The sequence below is a fragment of the Podarcis bocagei genome, assembly GCF_964188305.1.
Source record: "Podarcis bocagei genome assembly, chromosome: 12".
Taxonomy (NCBI): Eukaryota; Metazoa; Chordata; class Lepidosauria; order Squamata; family Lacertidae; genus Podarcis; species Podarcis bocagei.
Genome location: NC_138137.1, coordinates 34,108,683 through 34,131,651, shown reverse-complemented (window position 1 = coordinate 34,131,651; position 22,969 = coordinate 34,108,683). Strand labels below are relative to the sequence as shown.

At 42.9% G+C, this 22,969-nt stretch overlaps 1 protein-coding gene and 1 long non-coding RNA gene across 2 annotated transcripts in view; one reads left to right on the top strand and one right to left on the bottom strand.

Annotated features, from left to right (window-relative positions):
- HEPACAM2 (HEPACAM family member 2) overlaps nt 1-22,969 on the bottom strand; it is a 32,135-nt gene extending 9,166 nt beyond the window's left edge. Inside the window, 5 exon segments of the mRNA XM_081163090.1 lie at nt 5,162-5,461; nt 12,531-12,815; nt 15,137-15,490; nt 22,473-22,517; nt 22,520-22,969. Coding sequence (XP_081019216.1) covers nt 5,162-5,461; nt 12,531-12,815; nt 15,137-15,490; nt 22,473-22,517; nt 22,520-22,541 — 1,006 coding nt within the window. The 5' untranslated portion in view covers nt 22,542-22,969.
- On the top strand, nt 12,620-15,279 carry LOC308569344. Its single transcript, XR_014000678.1, has 3 exons — nt 12,620-12,705; nt 14,326-14,461; nt 15,170-15,279. It is a non-coding gene; the product is annotated as an uncharacterized lncRNA (long non-coding RNA).

Here is a 22,969-nt window from a genome sequence, read left to right as displayed (position 1 = left end):
TGGGGGAAATCAGGGAAGAACCCTGGCACATGACATTTTTAAAAATCTTTGCAAAATCAGTGTTTTTATTGTGTGTGTGTGGGGGGGGTAATGTGAAATGTGTCATCAAGTTAAACATATATACGTAGATTAGAGGAATAAAGGGTGTGTCTTGGATGTAGGTCACTTCCACTTTTGCTTTGTTAAATATAGTTATTCCTACCAGCAATTCAACATTGACAGTTTTCAGACATTTACTCCTTATGTTTCTCTGCTTCTAGCCATATTTTTGTGTGAAGTGCTACATTTATATCCCGTATTTTCTCCAAGGAGCTGATCCCACCCCCATATTATTCTTGTAATGGTCCCGTGATGTAGGTTATGCTGAGAGTCATAGTCTGCTTGGGGGACCCAAGGGGAGGAGAGGTTGTGATGTCACAGATACTGGCTAGTCAGCGCAGTGCCCTCTTGTTTTTGCTGCATAACCACAGAACCAGTTTTCCCTGAGCTAGATTCAGTATGAATGTTAACAACATGAAGAATGCAGTTTTAGACTGCAGCATCTGCTCCCTCCCCCTTTTCTTCTTCCTTCCTTCCTTTCTTTCTTTCAAAAACCTTTTATGTATATCTGTACATACCCCAAATATATTATGTGCTATCTTATGATGTGCACAGCTTTTGTAACAAGGCACATGAGTCGGCCTTTTGCCGAGTGCCAGCTCATGTTATATTTGTCTCTCACAGTGTCTGTCTTTAGTTAAATATATATAATCCCATATCTCACTAAGAGCAAATAAGAGGGAAATAAGCTGTAGCCATGGCTTCGCAAAACTGCAAACGAATTTGAGCAACTACTCTTAGTAACGGTACAATGATACACCCTAGAATAGATAAAAGACTTCCATTTTTGGCACTGATAATAGGGTCAAGAAACTTTACAACAATCAGAGTAGCCAGCATCCCGATTGAGTGTGGCCATACTCCAGGAGAAGCTGTAGAAAATTAATGTGCAATTGCACATCTGACCCCCCCCCCCAATTCTTCAGGGATAATGAGGAATGGAGGAACCTGTGCATATCTCCTGTGGAGGGTCACATGAGCTCTAGATGTGAAGGCAGTGGTGGCATCCAGACAACCTGCTTATTGAGCATTCATCCTGATTCGTTTGCCCAAAATTTGTGGGGAGGTTAGATGACGTCAGCTATTTATCGAGTGTTCATTCCAAATTGTTTACAGGGAGTTTATGTCATGTTGCCTCAAAGCAAGGGTCACCCCACACTTTCTAGTGCAATTCTCCATCATTTATTTATCACAATAAATAAAAGTTCCTTTTTTTGAGGGGGAGGGAAGTGGGTTTTGTTGCACAAGAGCTACCAATCAACTTTAATTTAACCTGAATTTGCTGGTATGTGATTGAATCCCACCCCAAAATAGCAAAAGTCTGGAAGTGTCCCCTTAGTTCATCTCACTGCAGGAGAAATCTCAAGGTCTCATGTTGTGTGGGCCACCTGGAAGAAGGTCCTTGCCCCTCTGGCCATTTTGCCACTCAAAATTCCTCCTACTGCCTTCACACACAGGGGAAATACATAGGGCTATCCACATCTTCCCACTCCTCCATAGATTTCCCTTCCATATGCAGAAGAGAAGAAAATCGGTGTGTGTGTGTGTGTGTGTGTGTGTGTGTGTGAATTTTGAGAGGAAAACAGCCCCGAAGGGAAAGTGTTAAGCAACATTCTCCCCTGCCTCCAACTCACCCTTCTTCCTTTGAAACTGGCAGTTGCCAATGGCTGCACTGGGAAGGGAGAAGCCAGGAGGAAGACATACACAGTTAAACTTTCTGTCTACTTTGGGAGCTTTAGTTCAGAGAGAAGCATTGGCCTATTACTGGGGAAAAGTGGCCCTCACAGATAGTCAGTCTTCTTCTTCCACTCTTCTGGTGTAATGTGCAAAGTTAATACAGTGATCAACAGGCTCCCAGAAATCTGAATCCACCCAAGAGTTCTGCAGATGACCTGGTGACTCCATATGTTTTAAATATTTTGCATATACAACCCACCACACGTTTCCTTGTTCAGTATTTTCTAAATGGAGCTTCGATTCCTTAGTTCAGGAAAGTTGCACTTGAGATCGGTCATAAGACTGACAGTTCTAAATAGTTCTCTAAGCAGAAGCACAAGCCACCGTGGTACGGGGTATATATTCCTACGTGCTTCCTATATTTATGAATAACTGTAAAACTCTGAAGGTCACGAGTTAGACATTACAGAACTCATTGTTAATTGTGATTTATATCCTTAGACAAAATATGCTTATTAATTTCATTCTGAAATTATGTACCTTCATTCTGAAATAAACTGGTTGAGGGGACGTGGCCGTCAGTTGCTGCAACTGCTCCATAGAGTCCAGAGCTGTAGAAGCGAATGTGCTATATTTGACAACAACTACCTGCCATATACATTCCTTTGGCTGGGAAGCATCCTTGACATCAAAGCATCCTTTGGTGACCGCTCTGAAGTTCCTGTCTGGCTCACCATCCCCTCTGCTCCTATGGCCCTGGTGGGGTGGAGTGGATCTGAGAGCTGCCAGGTACTCAGGCAGCCGGTGTAGAAACCTCTGGTCCAGAGACAGGAAAGTCTAGATCTGATTGCTCCTCAGGACCATTAGCAGCAGGGAGATTCTCCAAATCTCCTTGCTTCTCATCTGAGGAGACCTTAGATTTGAGGTCTGGGGCAGAACCGAACCCTGACACCTACTTTGTGTTATAAGGTGGGGAACATTTTGTCCTCCAGATGTTACCACGCTACAGATCCCTCCTCTCTGGTATGTATGGCTAAGTATGGTCTCCTCAGGCGAAGTCCAATCCAGCAGATCTCCATGGTGATCCAGTGATCCTAAGGAGCCATCAGGCCTGGGTATGCCTGCCTCAATTAAAAAACCCTTTTAGAAAGATCCTTAGCCCCACCCCCTGATTTGTTCCAAGGCTGGATCTGGTTTGGTCAGGCACAGGGTGAATAATCCTGATCTGGGGGCTACATATTGGGGCCACAGACAGATCAGGGGGTCCCTGCAAAATCCCAGTGAAATCCTCTCTAACCAGCGCAGTTAGATCTCTCTAACACAAACTAGATTGGCTATCTTGCCACAAGTTCCTGCTGGTTTCTTCTTTATTTTCATAGCACTTATAAGCAGCAAATATTGGTTTGATGTGAAGCAAACCCAATGTTATGTAATTGTATATATGAGCTCAGTTTTTAAATAGTATGAGTTAACTAAGATATGATTGGCAATATATTCTTAAAAGTGTAAATAGAAAATAGAAAATGTACAGATCTGCATTTTGCTAGCTTTTCAGATCTTACCATAAACTGTAATATTGGTGCTTTTATTATCCTATTCAATTGAGTCCTATTTTACTTCCATGAATAGGAAATATGTAATTTTACGCAACGCAAAACCTTTGATTGTGTTTTTCTTTCCTAGGCGTCATTTAAAAAAACCTGAATAGGTTTCACTGTAAAATTGTAACCTATTTTCCTTTCAGTGTGTTTGAAAACACAGAACTTTCATCTGTGATTATATTAAATCCCTTTGTACAATAAGCAGCTGCTGACCGTATTTATCTTAAGCATAAAGACTCAAGTCTTTGTGTTGTCAAAGCCAAACAAGCTTGTGAAATGTCCTGTAAGGCAATATCTGAATAACTTGAGCTTACATTAATGTAATGGCAATGTGAAAAAGATATATGCTTAATAACAGGGCAGCATGTAAGAGTTATCCTCATTCTAACAAATCTTTTTTTCTATATAAAAATGGGGGGCAGGGAAAGAGACAGAACTTGTGCAATTTTACACAATGCATTTTAAACATTTATTAACTAATTAATAAAGAAAAAATATTTCTGTAACTATACAGATCAGCTATAATCTGATAGGAAAGAATTTACCTTAGCAGTTTTCTTGTTTAACGCACCATATGAGTCAACTTTGGAGTAATCTCCTTGGAGTCAATGGGACTCCCTCCCTCCCAGGTAAGTGTGCATAGTATTGTAGCCTTGTTGATTCTTATTTATTTATCCGCTTATATCCCACTAGAAGAGCAGCTTACATGGATCTCATTTGGTCTCTCTCTGACATACTAGTAAGTTATAATAAATAATAATAATAATAAAATAATAATTTATTATTTGTACCTCGCCCATCTGGCTGGGTTTCCCCAGCTACTCTGGGCGGCTTCCAACAAAAGTTCCACATCCTCCAAACATCAATAAGGTTCATTGAGTGCTCCTAGTGCAAGAATGGGGAACTTCCAGCTCTCCATACATTGTTGGGCTACAGGTCCCATCAGCCTTAGCTAGCATGGCCTTTGAACAGAGATCCTGGGAGCTGGAGTCCAACAACACCGGGAGAGCCACAAATCCCCCACTCCTATCCTAGACCATTCTGTGCCAAATAGTACGAAAGAAGAGGTTGCTTGATTTATCAATGCTGCCTATATTTAGGCTTCTGGAGTATGAATGGGAAACTCTTAAGTCTCCTCGTGATCTGGATAGGCGTATACTAATAACTGCATTAAGCTACTGTGATGTTCAAGGGCCGGAATGTAGTTACACTGCAGCCATCATGGGCAGGTAGAATAACAGCAATGTTGGCTCTACTGTTTCCTTGTCAACTTTGGCTCAAATGTTTCATTCACAGCTGAATTACCTAACATACCATTTACCTCTACGCCAGGAACAGAACGCGTATTAAAGGCCAACAACACTAGTTTGGATAAGGAGTGGAGAAAAGAGGAAAATTTCAGAGATCACCCTTGATTTCTTCCTATATAGGTTCCCTTTCATGTCATTCTTTAGTAAGTAAATATAGTTATATTGATTGATCCTACAACATAAATTAGTCACTGCATCAGTGTTGTTTTTTGTGCTAAAGATACCGAACCTTTCATAAAGGGCACATCTATAAACTTTGGTCTCATTTGTACCTATTGAATTACAATGCTCTCCTCTGCGGAAACCACAAAATTTCACTTCTCAGGACCCCTTTGGTGATAGGGAACTATGATTAAACAAGTTTGGTGACGCTTTCCTTTCTGTCTCTAAGATATTGGCTGGCTGAGTTTTCAGACAGTGGCTTGGAAGTTTTGTACAAACCTTGTAGGTTGACATGCGAGCATTCATTCTTACCTTTTGGCATCATAATCACAAATATGTGGGTTTCTTTCCACTTCCCAGTCTTGTTGTTGAGAGCTCTGCACCTGTATTCTTCTGTTTTCTGCGTCACCTTCTCAGATACAACTTCCAGGGACCTTCCGTACTTAATGAGGCGCGTGGAGTTGTCAGCCCTCTGGGTCCATGAATAAAAAATATTTGGTGGATTGGAATCTGCTGAGCAGTAAAGCTGGACTGCTTCCCCTTTGTTAAACGTAAAATAATCCCCTAACTTCTGGCCGTTGTCAGAATTTATGGTAAGTCCATAGGGCCCATCTGTGTGAACATAACAATTAAAGAGAGAGAATATAAACTCAACAGAAAAACATAACAAATGACTACTGTTTTGTCAGGTCTTCCAACTGCAATATTTCTCTTTCACATGCTGTTATTTCTAGCTTCTAAATCCATATAAAGATGATCTTTGGATTCATTGCATTTTAAATTTTCTTTCCATTCTGAGTCCTCTTTTGCATGAACCGCTAAACTGTGATTTAGTTTTATGAGGATGAGCCACAGTGAGACACTGGCTTTCAACCACCCCTTCTCTCCTCTGTGGAGGCTGTGAGGAAGAGAGCAGACATTTCTGATTAACCATAGTTTAGCTTTACCGCCTAACCCTAAACTGTTAAACTATGGTTTGTTGAAACAATACAGCTTCTTAAGCCATAAATTGAAACTGTCCTGTTTCAAGTTAAGATGGAAAATGTGCCTCCCCACAAATGTAGCTATTAACAGGAAAAAAGACCTACGAAAAGCTACTTCTATTGGCGTATTTAATGTCATATCTAGGTTGGACCTCATTCCACTCAGACAATAACATAGCTCTCATAAGGGGTTGCTTGCAAGCCAAATCCAAAAAAACGAGGGCATTGGTTTTTTCCTCTAAAAAGTATTGACTTACCATAAGCATATGTACAAATCGGGACTACTGTCACATTCAAATTGCAAAGCTCTTTCTTTCAATCATCCTGCTTGCTCTGGTTTCAGCCCCCAGGGTGCCAGGGAGATGTGACCTGAATTCCATCTACCAAAGACAACTTCGCTGCCCATTAAACAAGCATCTTTCGCTACAACACTATAGCAAAGCTGGGATAAATGGCCATTTCTTCATTTTACACAACAGAACGGTGGATCTAAAACCACAAAAACTTGTATGAACCTTGCACAGGGTGAAACACAAGGGTGAAACTCCTCTATTTACATATCAAGGTAAATTACATAAGATGTCTATTTACAGGGGGAGGAGAGAGATAAATTAGTTCTGGAATAACTCTAGGGTAAATAGAGTTTATGGTGCTTGCATCTGGGTTTTTATTTACTGAACAATTGCGCTGTAGACCCAGGAGATGCACCCTAGCCAATCAACCAAGGATTCCTTACTTCTTCATATGACTCTGTCTTCCAGAGGCACCAGCTTGTGAGGGCGATTGCGGAGGGTGGGGAAACATTGGGAGGAACTGGGGTCGGAGCCAAATGCAGCAGTTGCACAGTTTCAATGGCTGCTCCTCTGCCTCCTCTTGCTGCCGCCACCAGTGGGGGGTTGCTTCGACCCTCATTCCCCTCCATGGCAGGAGAAGGAGGAGAAGCTGGCCACTGGAGCAGCGACATTGGGGGCAGCCTCCCCCCAAAATATAGGGGCCCCCCAAAAGGGCTTAGCCCCCTGGAGCTGGCATGCTTGCTCTCTTCAAAGGGCAAACATGAGCTGATGAGGCCATATGTATCAAAGCAACCATATTGTCAGGGACTGTGGCTGAACTGAAAACTACCTGGGCTTGGTTTGGAGCTAATGACCGGGTGCACTTAAGCTTCGGAGCCTTCTTTAGGCACGGGAGGAAATGAGGATATGCAAATGGGGCTCCTGAAATTGGCAGGATGTCTGCAGCTTCTGGATTTGCTGAGTTTGGTATAAATACAAGCAACCCGACATCCTTTCCTGGTCCAGCCTGCTCAATCTCAGGTATCAGATAGGAACGAGAGGGCATTTGTTCTCCAGTCACCCTGGATCTTCAGGGCAGAATGAAGCCAGCACATGTATGTGCTTGCACATAGGTGTTCAGGCAGCTAGGTAAAAGGTAAAGGACCCCTGGATGGTTAAGTCCAGTCAAAGGCAACTATGGGGTTGCGGTGCTCATCTCGCTTTCAGGCCAAGGGAGCCGGTGTTTGTCCACAGACAGCTTTCTGGGTCATGTGGCCAGCATGACTAAACCACTTTTGGCGCAACAGAACACCATGACAGAAACAAGAGTGCATGGAAACACCATTTACCTTCCTGCCACAGCGGTACCTATTTATCTACTTGCACTGGTGTGCTTTCGAACTGCTAGGTTGGCAGGAGCTGGGACAGAGCAACGGAAGCTCACCCTGTCATGGGGATTCGAACCACCAACCTTCTGACCAAGAGGCCCAGTGGTTTAGACCACAACGCCACCTGTATCAGCTAGAGAAAGGGTTAGTCAGCACCAGGAAATGGGAGAGTCTGTGGTAGAACAGGGTGCTACCATGGGGCCACCATCTTACAGCAAACGTACTGCTATCTATGTAAGGGGGAAAGTTGCTCCTCCTTCTGGCCCCATCTTGTGCAGTGTAGAAAGAGATAACTTTTGCAAGATCTGCTATTTTGTGGGCAGTTCCAGAACTCAATGAAAGTAAAGCCCAGGTTGCCTACTGAACTAAAACAAATGCCTCATCACACTCGCCGCACAGTTTAATCTACACCTGCCTTGTTTCTGCTTTTACTTTATAAAATGGTTTTGCACAGTTACCAACATAGAGCCAATGGCAAGCAAGGGAAAAGGTCTTCCTGTAATAGCACAGAGGCCACCCTTACCTGAAGTGATCTCATCTACCAAATTCTCCTTTCAAGTCATATAATTCAATATGAACTTTATCATTAGCACAGTTAAAAAACACCCTGTTTGCCAGCTACCAGTTCTCCCAATAAGAAGCCAGTCCTGGCTCCAGGGTCCACATATACCATATGCCATTGCTGCCAGGAGAACTGCAGTAATAATAAAGGTCACTCACAGTAAATACTTGCCATCTGCTCAGAAACAAGATGGATAACAGTTTCGTGGTGACAGGAGCCAATTGGTCATGTTCCCACTGAGACGTAAATCGTTGCTAAGAAGTGGTGATTTATTATTTTACAAGTCATTTAGTAAATAGCATTTACGGAGTCAAAAGGAAAGGTTCCCTCTTTGGAGAACAGCATCGGAAAAGCAGTAGCCCTGCCAGAGAAGAATGATTCTGAAAATGTCCTTTAAAAGCTAGAAGTATTTCATCTAAAAATAAAATAAAATGTTTTTTAGAAGATTAAATAAAAATCAGTACTACTCCTGGTCTGTTTGGTTTGTCTGCTAATTGCAAAACAAACGTAAAGGTAGGTCCAGTCTTGGCTGACTCTGGGGTTGCGGCACTCATCTTGCTCTATTGGCTGAGGGAGCTGTCATACATGTGGCCAGCATGACTTAGCCGCTTCTAGCGAACCAGAGCAGCACATGGAAACGCCGTTTCCCTTCCCGCCGGAGCGGTACCTATTTATCTACTTGCACTTTGACGTAGTTTCGAACTGCCAGGTTGGCAGGAGCAGGGACCGAGCAACAGGAGCTCACCCCATCGGGGGGGATTCGAACCGCCAACCTTCTGATTGGCAAGCCCTAGGCTCTGTGGTTTAACCCACAGCGCCACCTGCAAAACAAATATACTAAAAGCCAATTGTACTTTTGTACGGAAATCGCTTAGTGCAAAACTAGGAAGGACAGATTGGCCTTCATGACCAAATACTGCATAACCAAAGCTAAATAGAAGGTTCACATTGGCGCTCAACACTGTTACAAAACACGTATTATGGAAAGCCTCAAATTAGCACCAATGGTTGTAGTAGTAATGGACACTGCAGTGTGCTGCATGGTATCAAGTCTTATACCACTTTGAAAGTTCTAGCTCCACCCCTCTGCAAATCCTGGGAACTGCAGTCTGAGCTACAGTTCCCAGAATCCTTAACAAACTATGGTTCCCAGGATTCTCAGGGGAGAGAAGCCGTAAATAGCATGGATGTGGCTAGGATGGAAAGAAGCATTCAGTCAATCCAAATCCCATCATATATATGTGATGCTTATGACTCATTCAGAGCTGCGACAGGAAGATGAGCCAAGGAGTCTGGCAAAAGCTAGTTGGTGCAGACCTTTAAAGCCCTAAACGGCTTCAGCCCTGTATACCTGAAGGAGTGTCTCCACCCCATTACTCAGCCCAGACACTGAGGTCTTCCTCTGAGGGTCTTCTGCTGGTTCCCTCACTGCGAGAAGTGAGTTACAGGGAACCAGGAAAAGGGCCTTCTCGGTAGTGGCGCCCGCCCTGTGGAAAGCCCTTCCTTCAAATGTCAAGGAGATAAAGTATTACACGACTTTTAGAAGACACCAGAAGGCAGCCCTGTATTAGGTAGTTTTAAATGCTTGATGTGTTTAGTATATTTTCAGATATCCTGTAAGCTGCCCAGAGTGGCTGGGGAAACCCAGCCAGATGGGCGAGGTATAAATAATAAAATTTATTATTATTACTATTATTAGTTGACCTGTGGTATTAGGAAGCCCATGGTGATGGCCTTAGGGGCAGGAAGGATGAGTGAGGAGGTGCTGCCAGGATTTCACATACTTATTTCATACTTTCCAGTAATATCTGAGGGTGGTCCCAAGAAGAACACTATTAATATCTTCCAAAGTTTTATGACTAGAAGTACTTGATCTGGATCTATTTAAACATTCAGATTTGTTTAGGTCTACCTACAAAATGGCTTTCTGAAGGCCTGCTCACCTTGTTGCTGAATATGAACACAAGGCTCCGTTTATTGGTGTTTTAAATGATCCATGGTTATAGCCTGCTGTTATAGGTCGTCTGTGGTGATGGTACCTTCACCAAAACAGTTCTTCATATCTGTCAAACTAATGAATGGTGTCCAAAGGCAAACATCAGCTGCTAGCTCCTTACCCTATATAGCCTATGCTCAATGTTTACAAGAAGAATTTTGGAAGATTTCTCGAACTACCTGTGGTGAGAGCACAGATGCATTGAGTAATTTTTCAGTTATTATTTCCAAAATTGTTATATTTAAATTCATTTCTCATCGTATTTCCAACTTAGGCATTCCCACTATCTGTAATGGCAACCATTTTACATCAACATGACTGTTAATTCTTCACAGCAACTTGATTTTTATGGGCAGTGAGTGAGTTTATTATATTTATGGTTATACTTCAGCTTAGAATGTTTATCGATCAGGTATTAGTGTGTATTTTAATTTTATATGTAGTTTCATCACACCATTCAGGCATATTAGCTAAGATAATTCATTGTGACAAATTGTTGGGATGCTTTATTCAACCACTAAAGGAGACCAGTATGGTTGAACTGTATTTGGTCTTTGGTACAGATTATTGTTTATTTGCTTTTGTATTAAAGTGGTTTAGATCTCCTCAAATGAGCAGGAATTGTTCACATAATTCTCACTTCTGTTCCTGCCCATTTTGTTGCTAGTGTTTAGTTTTGGGCTTTATACACCTTAATTTTGGTTCCTGTAAATGGCATTTCCATATTTTGGCTCATAAGGTAGTTCTTCTCTTGGAAGTGTACCCACCATGTTTTCTCAATTTCCATCGTTTCATCTCTAAACCCCATATTTACTTAATGTCACCAGTTTTTGACATGCTTCCAACACCTTCCGAGTCAACAAAGCTTCTTTCAAGAGTGGATCAAGTAAACCGGTTTGCTTACAGCTTGGTTAAACAAAGTTATCCTTTATCTTGTCGGTCAAATCATACTGCATATAATTAACACATATAACAAACCTAGCATGGAACAGCCATAATTTTGATCTAGTTTCTAGTTGTATCCATTCAGATGGGTGACATTTTGTTGGGAGCTGCCCAGTATGGTTGGAGCAACCCAATCAGATGGACTATTATTATTATTATTATTATTATTATTATTATTATTATTATTATTACTATTATCTGCATGGACAAAGAGACAGGTGAAACAATGGTTTTCTAACCATTCTGTACTTCAATTCTCTTTAGCCTTACCTGGAAAAGGCCTTCTGTCATAATGAGAAGGTGCCATCATGAGAGCTCTATGGAAGTTTACTATGGTCCAAAAGGCAGACTAGGGTTTGCATTCAGATGGGAGGAATATTATATTAGTTTTCCCGATTATACATGTTAGTGCTTCTGTCTTGTTTTCTAACATTCCTTTCACACTACAGTACCTGTTGTGCTACAGAAATGTAACTTTTTGACTGCTATACAAGCATGTCGTGTTAAATTTCATTCACACCTGTGGGTACAGTGTGATACAACAGTGAACGTTGTTGGACAACGTTGCTGCTCCCCTACTCTTTCTGCACATGTGTGATTCTGTACCTCAGTGATTCACTCATGAACATTGTTGGAAAGAACTCTATGTTGCTATACTGCCCCAAATGTTGACACTTTACTCCTATAATTTTCTGGGTTAGTGGAGGAAACATAATAAACTTCTATGTGAATGCAGCCCAGGGCTGCAGACAACCATGGTTCAAACAGTCACTCAGTCACAAAGGTTATGGGCTGGGAATGGCCACTCTCTCTTAGTCTAGCCTATCTCACAGGGCTGGTGTGAGGTTAAAAAGGGGAGGGTGGGTGTCATGTATATGTCCTTCAGCTGCTTGGAGGATGCTGTATGTGGGATATAAATGTGCCAGCTAGACTGGTGACTGGCCACCGAGACCACATAACACCGGTCTTGAAAAACCTACATTGGCTCCAAGTACGTTTCTGAGCACAATTCAAAGTGTTGGTGCTGACCTTTAAAGCCCTAAAGGGCCTCGGTCCAGTATATCTGAAGGAGCGTCTCCACTCCCATTGTTTTACCCGGACACTGAGGTCCAGCGCCGAGGGCCTTCTGGCAGTTCCCTCACTGCAAGAAGCCAAGTTACAGGGAACCAGGCAGAGGGCCTTCTCGGTAGTGGTGCCCTCCCTATGGAACGCTCTCCCACCAGATGTCAAAGAGAACAACAACTATCAGACTTTTAGAAGACATCTGAAGGCAGCCCTGTTTAGGGAAGCTTTTAATGTTTGATGTATTATGGTATTTTAATATTTTGTTGGAAGCCACCCAGAGTGGCTGGGGAAGCCCAACCAGATGGGCGGGGTATAAATAAAAAATTATTATGATTATTAAATTATTACAAATAGATAATCTAATGGCAAAGAGCTACCATTTGTCCACTATCACTCCTAATTACCCCCCCCATCATTCTCTCAATTCAGCTACTATATGCAACATATGGTCTCCATTATATGCTACTCACAATATATCGTTGGCACGATCACATCACTCTCCATTGCGCTGACTGGGTTTTCTGCTAAACAGCTGTAATTCCCAATGGCTTCTTTGACGACAGGGACAATCCGAAGTGTGCTGTTGTTTGCTGACAAGGAATAGATAGTGCCAGCTTCAATGGGATTTCCATTTTTCAACCACTGGTAAGCGACCCGTGTGCCTTCCTCCACAGTGCAGTTCAAAGTAATGTTCCCACTGTTCTCCACGACTCCAGCAAAGGGTTCAATGTATATGACTGGCTTTGTGACAGGAACTGCAATATAAAAGATCTTTGAAGTTAGGATCAATGTATTTTAACCAAGGAGTGGGTAACCTTTGGCCCTCTAGATGTTGCTAGAACCCCCTCCCAGAGTCCCCTGGCAGCAGGGCCAATGGGTTTACAATTCATTTGCGAAATAATTTAGGAACTGGGGGGAAACTGCCTGACTTCCCTCCACCCATGTGGTGGCACTGGCGGGGGGAGCACACTGCACCGGGTACCATTTGGGGAAAGGGTACCATCGCAACTGCCCTCCGAAAGTGCACCGCACCATCCCAGGATGTGCGCCACATGCCATGCAACCTCGGGATGTGCGCCAGCCATGCCCCCGCCTGTTCTCTGCTCCGGGGGGCTGCAGTGTGTTGCTCCGCCACTGTGGGGGGGGGGAATACCACATGAGGGGAGTCCTGGGGCCAGGTGGGCTAATCCCAAACCTGCCACTAACAAGCACCACAGGTGTGCTCCCTGCTCCCTGCATACATTGTAGACATTTGTGCAGCCCCACCTCCCACTGCAGCAGGTGGCAGAAATGCTTCCCAGCGATCCATGCATTCACACAATGTGGGAAAGCGCTCTCCCTGGGTATAAATGTATGCAAGTACAGCTCCTGTGTGTGTGTGTGTGTGTGTGTGTGTGTGTGTGTGTGTGGACTTTAGCCCTATCAGAGTCCCCTTCCTTGTATGGGAGAGCTTTGACCATATCCATTAGTAGCTGGGCAGAGCCATTTCACTCTGTCTGAACACACTTTTCCCGATGGCAAAGCATTTCTGCCATTTGCACCAGTAAATGTGGCCACCATGCACAACAGCAAGGAGTGGGTGAATCTATCTTTCTTGGTTTCTCTCATTTTTTCAATCTATGTTCAGTATTCCACATCAGTGAGCAGTGCTTCAAAATCCACATGAAAATTCACCAGCATTTTGCTGCAAATTTCTCCTAATCTATGTTTCTTCGTGTGTGATTTTGTCTAATATACTTTTTGTGTGTGTGAAGTGTAATTTCCCTGCGATTCAAGGTACCCATGTCCAAGCCCTTTTTGTTCTGGTGCTTTCTCTGTGAAAACCTGCTCTTTGAAGCTCAGTCGGAGCAAACATCAATCTGTGGTAAACCCAAATTGACATTTGCTCCAATTCAGCTTTAAAGAGCAGGAGGAGGAAAAGAACAACAACAACAACAACAACTGCACACTCAGACACGAAGCATTAAAACGTGGCCTTTTGCCAGGAAAGAGCGGTGCAAAAAGTAAGGGTGGATAAGCCCAAAGTCTGCCATATAAAGTAAAATAGTGGGAATGAGCTAGTTAAGTGTCTGAGGTGGTAGAATGAATGGTACGATTTCATACACCTGGTGTGTGTGTGTGTGTGTGTGTGTGTGTGTGTGTGTGTGTGTAATATTGCTGAATGCTGTCCTGTGAATTCCTGCCCCCCCCCCAAAATACAACATTAATTGCAGAAGATTAGAACCTTTTCCACTGATGTACAGAGTTCCCCATTTCTCCTTTCAGGAATTCTTCCCCTCGTGGGTAACATTTAAAACAGCACTTTCATATTTGCAGTCCAACTTGTCACAGTCTGTTCAGCAAGATAAAGCTTTCGGCCATCTTATTCTGCTTACCTGTAACAGAACAAGGCCTCATCCAGGTATGTGCCTTAAAGCTCTGTGTCTGAGCGCTTTGTTGTTGTCGTCCTGGGTGCTTTCCCTTCGAAAACCAGCTCTCTACTGCTGAATCAGAGCAAACACCAATCCATGGAAAACCTGAATTGCCATTTGTTCCGAGTCAAAGAGTGGGATTTCTGGGGGAAAGTGGCAGGGAGGGAGGAAGTGCTTAGACACAGAGTAGTCCTGTATCTAGAAAGTATGGAAAGGTTAAGTGTGGGTGAGCCCTTAGCCAGGATCCAATTTATGGAATCCTGATGTGATTCAAAGCACCTCTGCTGGAATTAAGACCAAATAGCAGGCTTACCATAGTTGCAGTTGCATTTGGGGAATCTGGGCTCAACAAAACATGCTGTAGAAGATAAGGATCTCCTGCACAATCTTGGTTGTTGGTGGGGCATGCTCTGTCGCTGCCCGTATGCGTACCTCCCTCCCTGCCACTGGTACCCCAGGCGCCAGCGGGGCTTACTATGCTGGTACTAGAAGGGCCCACAGAAAAGAGTTAAATAGCCCCCTTCCCCAGAGCACAGTGTGCTGCCAATTGTACCCTCAATGGCTGCTATTGATACATTTTTTAAACCCTCATAGGAGATGGCCACAGAACCTTTATGTAGCCATTCTGGTTGAACCTTTAGATTCCAACATTTTATATTACTTACCATCCACGGTAACTTGAACCTTTGCACTTGCAGGTATCGTTCGGTTTCCATCGATATTGATTTTGATAATATAATTGCCTTCATCGCTGAAGTTCAGAGATCTTATCTGCAAGGATGCATTTGGAGGCTTAAGTGCAATCTTGTGCCTATATTCCAAGTCTGGAACTACTGAGTGATTTACCAAGCAGCCAATCAGAAATATGGGGGTTGTTGGTGGCTTCTCAAACAGCCATATTATCTGGATATTGGAAACTGTAATGTTGAAATTGTAGTCAACTGGGAGAGTGAGGGACTGCCCTTTAATACCACGGATGGTATGTGATGGGACTGTCAACTTCAAGGCAGAACAAATACCTGCAGGGGGAAAGAAATTTTGCAAATGAGAAAAGATTATAATTTGCAATGCAAAGAGGCCACAAACAATGGTTGCGTGTCGAGGACCCCCAAGACACCCCTAAATAAAAACACATCATTTTTGTTTTTGGCATAATTTTGGCCCCAACTTTATTGAATTACAGTATGTGAGTGGTTGCTTAGGCATTGGTTAACGACTATCTTGGAAGTAGGAACAGAACTAATAACCACACCCATGCGGAAGTCAGTAAGGGTAAGCCATTTTGGGGAGAGAATAAAGCTGGGTGCCAGCGTCTCACCTTTCCCCAAATGCTCCCAGGGGCTCTTGCGTGGCCCTAGCCCTTTGTCAGGGATACGGACAATAGCATGGCGAGCCCCTGAATTCCTTTAATGGAATACCCTTGCAGCAGCAGCATTGGAAGGGCAGGCACAGCCAACCACATCCCCTCCACCAACTAAAAATTAACCAATGCCTAAATGCAACCTTACAAGTTGTGACAATTTGCTGCGCAGTAGGCAAAACCCAAATGGCACCAGCCAATCAGCCAAATGGTAAAATTCCTACCAGGCCCCTGCTCCAAAGCAGACAACCCCATTACAGGCATAGCAAGGTCAGTGCAGACAAACCCTAAATAAAGGGAGGGTGGGCGGGTGATCCGATGTGCGCAGCGAAAAGAGGAAGCTCAACACTGCACACAGGGACCTATATAGCACCCCTGTCAATCAAATAAAATTGCAACATTGGAGGTGCCCCATCAAATTCGTGGCCATCCAGCAACAGGGGATGTCATGGTTGCTCCCACCGCAACACATGCTCTCCATGAAGGAGAACCTGCTTTGCTTTATGTGCCACTGCGGCAAGAGGCAGCCCATCTCAAAAGCTTTCTGGGAGTAAAATTAGTATGTCAAATTTTAAATAACTTTGGAATCTTCTTGATGTCAGCATTTCTTACTTCAACTCTTCACCCCATGTTTAAACACAGCAATTTATTTTATCATTTACTACCTAATAAGCCTGCTATAGCCAGAATACATGGAAATACAATGAGAAGGAACCATGGCCTGTAGCAACCATTTATATGATCATCCTGAAACTTAAGACTTATTCATTCATTGCTCATATTTCAGCCTGGTTCATGGGTAGGCTGCTACCACGATCCCTTGGAGCAAGACCAGCAGTTCACATTAAGATTTACAGGCATCTGTCTGTCACTACTTCCACACTGGAAATTTACTCTGGAATAACCATGCTTTGCTCATTCACTTTTTTTTTTACAGTGCATCGACGTGATGTTTTTGCCTTTTGGTTTCTGTTCCCACCCATCCCGATTCAAAAAAGATTCCTTTAAAAAAAAATCCTTAATAGGCAATAAGGGCTAATAATTACTTTTAAGCGCAAACTCTGTATTCTACTTATCTGATTTGCATTTTTTGCTCTTGTAATTTTACTGTATTATGGGATTTTTTTAATTTAATTTTTTTTAAAAAATATCCTGTGTAATTTCTCCAGGTATATATGGTCTATGGCAAGGCTCTTCCTGCATAAAGTCATTTCCTTCCATACGGTCTGTCATACACTCTATTATTTTAACTCTTCCCTTTCTGAGTAGCATTGTCTCTGTAGCCATTTATTTTCTCTCCGTGCCCCCTTCAACTGCAGAAGGTAGGGAAATGTGGCCAGGGGACGGGGGCGGGGAATACTATTTAATCTTCTCCCCACTAAAAGTGATCCTGATGAATAATGCCCCTGTGTGTCACACGGGAGCTGGGGAAAGGGGACCTGCCCATTTAAATGGAAGCTTAGTTGCTATTCCAAGCCAGCTGAAAGCAGGACAATGGCTGGGTGCTTCTATCAAGTCCATGTATGAAAGTACCCTATGTACGCCTGCCTCTTGGGAAGTCGATACAGGACTGCAGAGTATGGGCCAATAATATATACAACCATAACATACGTTTCTATGTAGCTTCTCTTGCTTGTGAAACCTGCCCTGTTTACAGACATGGAAAACGTCCAAGCAAAAAAACAGCTGAAAAGGAACCCTTTTGTTTTTGCTGTCAGAAAGGGTGGAGTTGCCTCCAGGGGATGTAAATTTGTTCTGTATGAATATGACCTGATGATTTATTCAGGTATAATCACTATGGGAGAACTTCTGCAAAGCCAGAAGGAAGCAGGAATTAAGGAAGTTGCTGATATACAACAAATCCTCCTTGTTTGGTCTGTTTATTTGCTATGGGAACAGTGTTGGGATTTAAAATTTGGTCCAAGTATCACCTCAGAGGCAGTCTTGTGAGCTGCGCTGGGAAGGAAGGTAAACTGTCTCAAAATAATAAGAAAAATACAAGTACAAATATTTAATTGGTGCCTGGCACGATCGTGTTTTAACTAGATACCGCCGATAACTAAGCCCATTTGCAGCACTACATGAACTAAGAAAGAGTTGCGCTGTCTTACTTCTGTGTATTTCTGTGGACTTTTCTCTGGTAATTGATTTCAGAGGTTCCAGCTCAGTTCTTATAACGGACACAAGGCTGTAATCATGAGCTAAACACACTCACTAGCAAATAACATTGAACTCAAGTGGAATTGCTTCTGAGGAAAGCCGCTGAAAATTGCTAGCTAAGAAAGATTGATTGCCTGCCATTGTTCAAAGACCCCTAGCCCCCTCTCAGAACTACAATTCCCAGAGTTCCCTGGGACTGTTAAAACACTCTGAGAATTTTAACCATCTCAGCACTAGATCTCCCAGAATTCTTTGGGAGAAGCTACGGCTGTCAAAGTTGTATAAGAGCACTTAAAACGTATGGTGTGAAGGTGGCCTGAGTCTGCACATTTCTGGGGTGCAATAGCACCAGCTTCTCTCTCCACCGTTTTTTTTAAAAAATCATAAGTTTAATACAGCTGCAGTTGCTCTACCTGAACAGGAAATATAAAATAGTGAAATTAATTCAGCTCATTGTCAAAGGCAGCCTAGCACTATAGAGTGACAAAAGTGGTACCAAAAATCCCAAACACCATTTGTAGTATGAAATGTTACAGGATTTCAGCAAGGAGCTACAGACCATGCACAGATTGCCGCAGACGCTGTGTGAACCGTGACTGTCCAGATCATTTTGACGGCTCAAATAGACTAGAATGAGGGAATGTGTTTGACCACCCCATACCATCAATAGCACAAATTCATCCTGAGTGCACGTTTGAAAAATCATCTAGAGAAGTCCAGGGCGAAACTGATCGAAGCCAGAGAGGTCAGATTTCAAAATCGTGGAAGGGAGATTAACTTTAAATCTGTCTCCTGCCCCAAAAAGTCAAGAGTTGGCAGATCTGTTAAACACAACCATGTTTCACTCTTGAAAGGCTACAGTTTCATCCTTAGTGTATTATTCCTTCCAGACAAGGGAGGATTTCTGTGGCCAGGTGTTATTTGACAGTCGTTCCCTCTGCACAAAGAACGTAGTCCTGTGCATCTTCTGTATAGCTGGTGTAAAACAGGAGTGGAGACAACAGGCAATAAGCTTTCTAAGCAAACCACTCCCTTCCTTGGCTCAGGTTATCTCTTCAAGGCAGTTTATGTGTATTGGATATAAACAGGCTAGGCTTCTCCAAAGTGACCTCCAACTAGAGCGTAGGCTGCATTTTGCTTCTATATCCGGCTTTAAGTATTAGTAAGCACAACACCACCCTTGTTGACTGGAAACATCCTGCAGCCTTTTCTGTTTAAATAAAAACCGTGACATCATATTTTGAGTTTAATGCATAAACTTAAGATCTCCGTGGGAAGATTTCCTTTCCTTTTTCAAAAATAAGTACAGGTCGCATTCTGATCCTAAAAGCTTAATTCTCTAGTGATCTATATGCGGTGCTTTTTTCCCCTTAAAAAATGTTTTAGGGGTACTCTCATTTTGACTCAAGAAAATCACCATTTTATAGTTCAAATCGGGAAAAGTAAATACAGTAAATGGACAAAAGTACAAAGATTTACAAAATGTTTGTGTACCCCTGCCTTCCCCCCAGAAAAAAGCCATGTCTTATGAGCATATAGTTCCAAGCCAAGTAAAGCAGAATGCTTTACCATTAGAATGGTAGTGTTTTACAGTACAATCCTACACGCAACTGCTCAGAAGCCGCGCTAAGTTCAGTCTCGCTCCCATTTTCCACAGGACACAATTTAACAGCAGCAGTAAATCAGCTCTTCATTAATAGAGCCAGGAATTCAAACGCTCTGTATCAGTCTCTGTATAAGAAAATACCTGGTAAGCAACAGTGTTGCTCCATAGCATATCTAGGGGATGAGCCTGCCTAAATCACACCTTTAAGATCCACCTCCCCCCCCCCCCGAAAGGAAATTTGGTGACTTTTTAGCCACCCCTGATTTAGCAGCTCTGTTTTTTGGTGATGGGCAGCTGCATCTTCCTGTATTCTATCTGTAGTTTTCTGCACACATTTCAAAATTCTGGTTTTAACCCATAAAGCCCCTGAAATAATTGAAACAATCTCCTATTCCCATCTGACCCTGAGCCCCTCTCCTCTTTATCATCTCTGCACTGGTTTAAAGGATCTTATACTGAACCTTGGTGGTAGTAAAAACCCCAGTCGTTTGCAATTTACCGTATTTTTCGCTCTATAACACGCACCCGACCATAACACGCACAGTTTTTAGAGGAAAACAAGAAAAAAAATACTCCTAAACGAAACAGTGGATGTATGATTTTTGTGGTTCATGCTGTGGCCACAGACATGTGATCTGACAGTGAGTTTGGAGTAGCCCAATGCAAAAATCCTGAGGATCCATGTGGATCCGTACTTTGTAACCACGTTTTTGCACCACTGCGGCCCCAGGCAACAGTGGGTGCGTGATTTTTTTGGTGCAAGATGTAGCCATGGACATGCTATGTGATCTGATGGTGAATTTGGGGTGACCCAGTGCAAAAATCCTGAGGATCCATGGGGATCCGTGCTTTGTAACCACGTTTTAAGTGGGGAGGGAAGGAAAAGCACTCAAGGGACAAGGAGCACACGTGGGGTGGGTGGAGAAGGATGCTGCTAATAATGAAGAAGAGGGGTTTAAGGGGAGAAGGCTCCTCTCCTCTCCCGCTTTGCTCCTTTAAAGCAAGCAGGCTCTGCTTTTCTTCCTCCTCCCTGCTCATCCCCAGCTTAGCGAGCTGAAAAACTTTGCTTTGCTCCTTTAAAGAAGCAGGCTCTCTTTCCTTCTCTCCTCCCCACTCAGCGGCTCCTCTCCCGCTTTGCTGTTTCAAAGCGAGCCATGGAGGAGGGAAGGAAGGGGAACCATGGATCCTCTGCTCACGACTGCAGTAGATCCCCCCCGCCACCCATAGACATTCCCTCCATAACACGCACAGACATTTCCCCTTACTTTCTAGGAGGAAAAAAGTGAGTGTTATGGTGCAAAAAATACGGTAATTCAGGATAAAGTAACGAACCTGTGCATGGCAGAAAATGGATGGGTGGTGGGACAATTTTGCACAAGGTGGGTTCAGCTAGGGTGAGGTGTTTGCTGACAGTTGAGCTAAGAGGACAGAAACCTTGATCAATCAGAATTATGTCCTCTTCTTTTTCTCCTAACTCCAGCGAAGACTGATGTTTCTTATTCTGATACGCTCCATAAAAAGAAGGCCACTTTTCATATTTTTCTACAATTTTCCCCCACCAGTTTTTTGTGTGTGGCAGCAACCATTTCCCCATCTGCAATGCCTGGAATAATGTTTGGTCTGGGGCATTATGGAGGATGCAAAATGGTGGGCAGGCTGGTGTTGCTTCTTGAGCGGCAGCAACAAAACGAAACTTGGGAAGGGGGACTTGTTGTGCCATGGGCCATTGTCACAGCAAATGGTAAGCCTGAGGAACTGTTGGAGATCCCCGCCCCCCTACAAAAAATTGTGAGATGGTTTCACTCCAGTTTCTCTGTCCACAAAGTAGAGAATTCTCATTGTCATTTGTGCACAGCTCTCGTTATTTGGAAGAAGTTTATAAAACTGAGAATTTTGGTGGCATGGTAAGCTTCCTCTCCTCCTGCTCCCCGTTCTACATCTAGTACAACACATATTGGATGTGTAATCAAGTAAATTATTACAAATCATAGTAAGATAAAATGTGCTAAATGTGTCATCTTTTGAAACCAAAACATCACAAATGGGATCAAATTTCCAGATATTAATGGACTACATCAGACCTCACACGAGAAATGAAAGTAAAAAGTCAATTTAATCACAATGTATAAAAGTACATAAAATAGCCATAAAATTTATTTCATTCACTGCAACTTTTTAACAGTTCATTAATAATGATAATAAATGTTTCTCCTAGGGAAACATATACATCTTGCTGAATGCCCATCTTACTAATTTTTGTGTGTGGTGTTTTATGAAAAGCCATTCATTTTTAATGCTAAGTATACTTTCCTTTATACAAAAACCATAATGTCTTAGGCAGAAGGATCTATTGATAATACTGGGCCATTACATACGGAAAACTGAAAAGGAAACAACCTTATTTGCATGACATATTTTTCAAAAAGGCAGTGAGAATAATTGAAACCTCAAATTTTCCTGCTGCTTTTCTAAGGCTCTACGAAAGATTCCGTATTACAGAACAGCTCTATATATGCACACTCAGAAGTAAGATCCATTGCATTCAGTGGGGCTTACTCCCAGGTAAGTGGGTGTAGGATTGCAGCCTTCCAGAGTGAAAACACCAAGATTGTCCCAACACTACCCACTGCAGTTAGTACCTACCTACCTACCTACCTACCTACTACCTACCCTTCTATCTATTTCCAGTTTTTCTGTAGGATTAAAAAAAAAAATCCACATGGTTTGAAAACTGACAGTTCCTGGTTGTTTCATAATGGTAAAGTTACTAAAGCTAAAAACATTCAAAAGTATGGAACTGAAACAAAACCTTACACCTGGATTAAATACATACAGTATTAGAATAAGAAGAAGAAGAAGAAATTTGAGATCTTACCTAAAAGCAGAACACAGATTTTGCATTGCAAGTCACAAAATGTGGTGCTAAAGGGCTCCATGAAAGCATCCTGTCTCATGCAAGCAGCCCTTTCTTTCTGGTGTGCATGTGAAGCCAGAGTTTGGTCCAGCAGCCGTGGGCCTTATTTGCTAGGGAAATCAGCAGCGAGTTTATCAGCCCCTACCCTGGCTTGCCTTAGGTGATTTGAATATGTGTATACAAAAGGCAGAGGGAGTGGGAACACCTGTTGGATTAGTGTTCGACATCTTCATTGCCTGTGACCCTAAGTTCCCCGCTCCGGTTATATTCACAGCAAACACAGAGCATGATAAATGGGGCATACAGAATGAATCACTCAACACTGATAAAAAATAAATGAGCCCAGAGCGGCACGCAGGTTACATTCACCTTCCTACAGCTGACAGCTAAACAGCTACCCGGAGGAATAACGTTTTGACTTGTGCATGCTCGTAAGTGTTAGAAATGGAAGTGTTTTG